This window comes from Coenobita brevimanus, chromosome 77 (genome assembly GCF_032717465.1).
Source record: "Coenobita brevimanus isolate Jiangsu-jjx chromosome 77, ASM3271746v2, whole genome shotgun sequence".
In the NCBI taxonomy this organism is placed as follows: Eukaryota; Metazoa; Arthropoda; class Malacostraca; order Decapoda; family Coenobitidae; genus Coenobita; species Coenobita brevimanus.
This window is the reverse complement of record NC_137030.1, coordinates 30,863,416-30,870,625: the sequence shown is the minus strand read 5'-3', so window position 1 is coordinate 30,870,625 and position 7,210 is coordinate 30,863,416. Positions and strand designations below refer to the sequence as shown.

General features: G+C 43.5%; 1 protein-coding gene across 1 annotated transcript in view; it reads right to left on the bottom strand.

The window, feature by feature from the left end:
• Positions 1–440: 440 nt before the first annotated feature.
• LOC145408520 (uncharacterized) overlaps positions 441–7,210 on the bottom strand; it is a 118,720-nt gene continuing 111,950 nt past the window's right edge. The window contains exons 12-15 of the mRNA XM_080279252.1: positions 3,573–3,695; positions 1,989–2,129; positions 1,204–1,512; positions 441–641 (exon numbers count right to left, since the gene is read on the bottom strand). Of these exons, the coding sequence (XP_080135378.1) occupies positions 441–641; positions 1,204–1,512; positions 1,989–2,129; positions 3,573–3,695 (774 nt within the window). The remainder of the gene's footprint in view (positions 642–1,203; positions 1,513–1,988; positions 2,130–3,572; positions 3,696–7,210) is intronic.

The following is a 7,210-nucleotide window of genomic DNA, read 5'->3' as shown; positions in this document are numbered from 1 at the left end:
AACTGCGTGGACCTGCCCGTGTGAGGAGTTTGCAGTAGAGTGAATAACCTAAAGGGATAATGTGACCCTTACACACGGTACGGCATCTATATCAAGCCTAAATATTATTCCACATAAGGAGGAGCAATTCGTAAGATTTGTTAGAATATAAACAGATTACTGCAGAAGTAAATGTTTCTTATAATTTGCATGTTTTGTCTGGGGGGAGGATGTTAACGAAAATACACCCTCCTTACAGCTTATAAACACTTATTTATATAGATGAATTATATTTATATTGACTTTAATTCATAAAGCTCCAGGAACCTATACAGTATTTTTATACACAGGATACTTTGGCTACGTATTACATTTTTCCTTGGATCATTTCTTTCGTCAGTCATGAAATCGAAACGGTTTGACTTTTAAAGAAGCTTTTTGGTTCTGCAAGACTGTATTCTCTACAGCTCAAGGAAGTCTATATTTGCCTTGACGCACTGGCCCGAGAAATGGTCCACTGCTGAAGCCTTCACCTCTGTATCGCCGAATTTCATATGTACTGTAATTTCCCGCTTTGACCTAATGTTGCCTGAGGGCTTGGCGGTGTCACCCAAGTCCAAACGTAGCGTCCCAACTCTCTCCACGCCTTCCTCTGTCACAAACTGCGGAAAGAGAAAAATGCTAATAAACTCCTAGAACATCACGAGTTGTACAGTAGGTGGCACATGGAGCATCGTTACACCTGTTCCTTAGCAGTTTATTTTGCATTATGGTACTTTAAAATTCTCTTGTGTGCTATATATGGCTTTGATATCAATGCAGTTTGTACCAATAACACACAAGAGGTTATTGAGCTGTCATGTGCAGGATAAGTCAGTAAGGAAAAGGTCTTACAAAATCTCCAAAGCAATTCTCAGATATACCACACAGACCTGGAAGTGAGGGAAGAACTAATAAGTCACATTAGATATAAATACTGATCCATGTCACGGCAATAAAGTGGACAAATATTTTCAAAACCCACTGACATAATATGTGAAACTAAACATACTTTCCACTCACTTTTGCGTCATGCTGTACTACTTGAATTCTACAACCAATGAATATGACTCAATTTGCGTCATGACATTCTATTTAACTTTTACAACTTATGGATTTGCCTCATGATGTTTAAGTTATCCACATCATGCTATTTCGTTTAAACCTGACACAAGCATGACTCACCCTGGCATCATGGCGTTGTGTGGCGTAGAGGTGCAGTATAACGGTGGTCTGTGCTGGTGTGGCAGGGGTGTAGGACCGCACCACCACATCCCCCACCGCCACACTCTCATCCACCACCACGAACCGGTCCAGCACATCAGCACACCACTCCGCCCCCGCTGCCACCACACGCTTGTCGGTGGGGTGGATGTCAGGCTGGAAGCGGTTGAGGACGCCCACGCCGTACGTTAAGCGGGAGCGACGAACAGTTACCACACCAGGGTCCAGGCCGAACTGCACCGCTCCACGTAGTATTGCCAGACCCATACCCTGGTGGTGGTGGTAGTAGTGGTAGTAATAATGATAATCCCAATAGGCACTAACCCGAACTGTACTGCACAGCTGTAAGTAGGATGGCAAGGCCCATATCCTAGTAAAGCAAGGAAAAGTATTACAAATCATAATCATCATCATCATCACCATCATCATCACCACCATCATCATCCTACTATTCTTCCTCCTCTTCCTCCTCCTCCACCTCCTCTCCTTCCTCCTCCTCCACCTCCTCTCCTTCCTCCTCCTCCTCCTCTTCTTCTTCCTCCTCCTCCTCCTCCTCCTCCTCCTCCTCCTTCTCTTCATCATCATCATCACCATCATCTTTCTACTCTTCAACTTCCTCCTCGTCTTCCTCTTCCTCATAATCATCATCATCATCATCATCATCGTCATCAAAATTACCATCTTAATCTTCTTTCTCCTCCTCCTCCTCCTCATCATCATCATCATCATCACCACCACCATCTCACCTGTGGGATGATAACATTAACCCTGTGGCCAAAGGTGTCTCGTATGTGTTTCTGAAGCAGCTCCGACTCAGCGAATCCCCCCACCAGGAACATGTACTGCAGCCGACCCACCTCAGGAGCAGAGAGCACCTGTTCAATCGCCTGGAAGAGAAAGGATATTGACAGGTAAAGTAAGTATGTATAGAAGTAGTAGTAGTAGTAGTAGTAGTAGTAGTAGTAATAATAATAATAATAATAATAATAATAATAATAATAATGATAAGAGTAATAGTAATAATAATGATAATAATAATAATAATAATAATAATAATAATAAAAATCAAATTCCTTGAACACACAACTGTTAGATAGGAAGGGAAAAGGTCTTAGGCATTTACAGTAACATTTCTGGTGCAGGATGAACATAACCACGATGAAATACCCCCGTATAACTAATATATATTTTTGCAGGAAAGGCAAGGAAAGGAAGGCACAGAACCTCCCAGTGTCTTTTGTTCCACCTACCAAAAGAAATCTCAGTTAGGACAGGGACTTATTTAAAGGTATGCTTGTGACTCGAGGCCCAGATCTAAGTGGTTCCTCTAACGTTATATTAGCTAATTGTTAGGCAGGAGAGAGTGCCTTAGATATTAGAAAATACAGACACATGCTGGTGAAGTGGAAGAGGGCTGAGATCAGTGCCTATCGACTACACGTGGGTCATTAGAGAAGATTATTATTATTATTGTGCTAAGTTCCAGTCTTCCTGTGCACCACGACACGCGACAACTGAATTTACTGGTGAAGTAAGGATGGGCTTATTTCATTCTTTGGACGGTTGTGTGTGTGTGTGTGTGTGTGTGTGTGTGTGTGTGTGTGTGTGTGTGTGTGTGTGTGTGTGTGTGTGTGTGTGTGTGTGTGTGTGTGTGTGTCCTCTTTCTGACTTATTACCTCATGCTTTCTTGCCTATTCCTTCTACTTCCATCTTTTCTCTTTTCTCCCTCAGATTCTCTCCTACTTTACCTCCACCTCCCTCACCCCTCCCTTCCTTCCTTCCTTCCTTCCTATCTCTTCCTTCATCCCTCCTCCCCATCTTACATTTCCCTTTCGCTCTCAGACTTTCTTTAACTTTTCATGTCCCTTTTATGTAGGTTACATTTCCACCATTCCTACCCTCATCCCCCTCCCCATTTCCTTCCTTTCTTTCTCGTCTCTCTCTCTTCTTCCCTTATCTTTCCCTTCCTCTCCCCTTTTGCGATTCTTCTACCTTACTTCCTGCCCTCTTCTTCCTTCCTTCCTTCCTTCCTACCCTATTTTTCTCTCCTGTTACTCTGTGTTTTCTTCTTTCCCTTCCTGTCGATCTCCTTTCTTCCTTCCTTCCTTCTCTCCCTCCTGCCTTAATCCTTTCCCTCCTCGCGCCTCCTGCCGACCTTGTTCCTTGGTTCCTTCCTTCCTGCCATCTCTCCCTCCCTACCTTCCCTCCTGCCTCAACCCTTCCCCTGTGCTTTCCTGCCTGCTGCCTTAACCCTTCCCCTGTGCTTGCCTGCCTGCTGCCTCAACCCTTTCCCTGTGCGTGCCTGCCTGCTGTGTGTCTCTGTGCAGTACCTGTGTGATGCTGGCTAGTGTGGGCATAAACAGCTGTCTCATGGCCTCCTGTTCCACCCTCAGCATACCCTGGCCAGACCACCGCACGCCAAGACGCTCGTGTCGCTTGATGGCGCACTCCACCTGAAAGAGTGTTAATATAAGGTAGTTGGCACGGCAGTTACATCAGTCCTAAGATGGTGTGTCTGGATACTTAAAAATTAGACTATTATGGGTTTTCTTAGGAACAGGAAATCTTAAAAAAATAGTTACTGTGATATATACGACCACTGCCATATACGAAAAACAAGAAGTGACTTGTCATTAGGTCACTGTAGTTGTAAGGGTTTATTATATCTGTTCTATCTATATACCTAGGCTGCTTCCCCCAAGGAAAGGGAGGTAGCCGAGACAGGACGACTCACTCTCCATTTACTCATCCATTCAAACACATTCATTCGCATCTTAGCCCCAAAGGGGAGAACGGACAGATCCTCATCGCACCACACCGCACAAGGGTCAACTGCACAATGCAATCAGTGACATCCGCAGCAGGGCCCGACAGCAGAACTGGTTTACCCCTGCCACATCATAACAGACCCATCCCCTTACCCGCACCTGACCTGACTAGCTGATCAGACCAAATGAGGGAGAATATCCCCTCAGGGCTGCGTCATCACTTATTCATTCACAATATCTCTCCATTTATTTCTGTCACTCACAGCCACTCTTGCTTGCTCAACAGACATCCCTCTCGCATCCAGCGCTCTCTTCACACTGTCCATCCATCCCATTCGTGGTCTGCCTCTCAGCCTTACACCTCTCACATCAGATCTAGTTATCTTTTTCACCAATCGCTCATTACCCATTCTCTCCATATGCCCAAACCATCGCAACACCCTCTGCTCAACACTACCAGCCATCTCCCGAACAACTCCAGTTCTCCTTCGCACTTCATCATTTCGCACTCGATCCATACGCGTCACTCCACACATACTCCTCAGACACCTCATCTCCATTACATTCAAACTTTTCCTCTCTGCTACACCCATATTCCATGTTTCAGCCCCATATAACGCAGTCGGTACCACAACACCCTCATACAGCCTTCTCTTTACATCCATTGTAAGCGAACGACATCTAAACACTTTTTTCATTCCTCCCAACACCTTTCCTACTTCATTTATTCTAAACTTCACTTCTGCATCTATTCTTCCATCCACAGCAACATGTGACCTTAGATATTTAAAACACTCTACCTCCTCAAGCAACTCGCCATTCAAAACTATATTCATCCCCCTACCATCTACCAACCTCGTACACTTCATCACTTTACTCTTATTCTCATTTACTTTCAATTTCCTCCTTTCACACACCCTTCCAAACTCCTCTACCAACTGTCTCAATCTCTCCTCTGAATCAGCCACCAGTGCAGTATCATCTGCAAACAGCAGCTGCTTCAGATTCCACTCTCCACCATCAACATTCACCAGACTCAGACCTCCACCTAAAACTCTTGCATTCGCCTCCCTTACAACACCATCCATGTAAATATTAAACAACCAAGGCGACATCACAAATCCCTGTCGCAGCCCCACTCTCACGGGAAACCAATCACTCACAACATTTCCCACTCTTACACACGCTCTACTGTTTACATAAAAACTTTTCACCCCTTTTAGTGACCTACCATCAAGTCCACACAATCTTAAAACAGTCCACAAAGCCTCCCTATCAATTCTATCATACGCTTTCTCTAAATCCATAAATGCCCAAAACACATCCTTGCCTTTCGCTAAATACTTTTCACACACATGTCTCACAGCAAACACCTGATCCACGCATCCCCTCCCTCTCCTAAAGCTACACTGCTCATCACCAATCACTCCCTCTGTACCCTCTCTAACTCTCATAATTAACACTCTACCATACACCTTACCTACAACACTCAACAGACTTATACCCCTAAAGCTAGTACATTCATGCTTATCACCCTTGCCTTTATACAACGGGACAGTATCAACAGCAGTTAACACTGCAGAGTATACGGTATTGTACTTTCAAATGGACACAACAGAATTAAGAAATGTTTAAACATTGAAAATAATCACGGATGATGAATAAGCATCTGAAATGGAAGACAAATAGATAAGTAAATATAATTGTAATTATTACATATATACCATTTTCATAAGTAATGACAAAATAATTGAAATATCCAATCATCTTTCTATTTATAGGCCATCATTTATACGCCATTGAAGTACTAAGGGAAATAGTCGCCTACCATTATAATGTTATATTGTTCAGGTATTTAATGGTCTTATCCACGATAGTATTAGTCCAGCTGCTTGACCTTTTCCATCATCTTTACTGTCTCTGCACAGGACTCTACCGTATATCGTCACAGGTAGTACGTCCCTTGTAACTCTACCTTCAGCGTTCATATCTGTAACCCTCTCCACCTACTCAATCTCATCTAGTCTTCCACATCCATACCATTAAGTCGTCCCACTGGCATCAGGTCACCAGCAACCTTGATACCAGATCGCTCCCTCAGTGTAGTATTATCCAGTTTGTTCTTCAGGTGGTTTTACTCATTCGTGTCATCCTTATATCCATTCCTTGTAACCTTTTTACATCCTCATCCTTTACTGGGCATAATCATATTTCTGTCACAGGCAAACACCTTTCCTTGCACTATAAGGAGAGGTGACAATTCTGAATTTGGAGTCAGTTCTTATTCTAGCACCGCCCCAAATACTGATCCTGTCACCAAAATAGCAAAATTCCTTCACATACCATTATACAACATCACTGGAATCTGTGCTGCCCATCCCGACGCCACACTCATGATTTCCCTTGCATATGTCACACTTACTGTTCGGAACTTTCTGCAGCCCACCCCACACACCACTGAACCTGGAAAAACTACCACACCCTCCCTACAAACACCACAAGGTCGTTCTCCACCACAGCACAACTCTCACCCACAGCGCAACTCTCCACCACAGCGCAACTCTCCACCACAGAGCCACAATCTACCCAGCACAGCCCTCCACACAGCTGACCATCACCTTAGTTCTCCTCACCTTTACCCTCAAACCCTTGCCCTTCATCCCATCTCTCCACTCATTAAACTTTTCCTCTGCTCCTTTCAATCATTTGGCTGACAGTGCAAGATCATCAGCATACAGTATACAGGACTGAGTTATTATTATCGTTATTATTATTATTATTATTATTATTATTATATTATTATTATTATAACTGCTATTGACTATACTTACATACAGTAGTTACTGAACTGGTTCCTATATATATATATATATATATATATATATATATATATATATATATATTCAAGCTTTGAGTAACTGTAATGAACCCTTTGAGCAACAAGTATGATATTGTTACAAGAGTAACTACAGGCACACATCCAGGAGTGTATAATTGTTTTCGCTGTGTGTATTTAAGGCAAGTATTACACAGCAGCAGGTGATGCCTGGTGAATGTTTACCCAGCAATTAACACAACGGTGTGGCTACACACCGGGCAAGGCCTCCCGTTCCAACACCATTATAAGTCAGCATGGTGTGTAGGCACAGATATAGAGGGAGGCGTGGGGGTGCAGCCCCCTAATTTTCGACAGACTCATG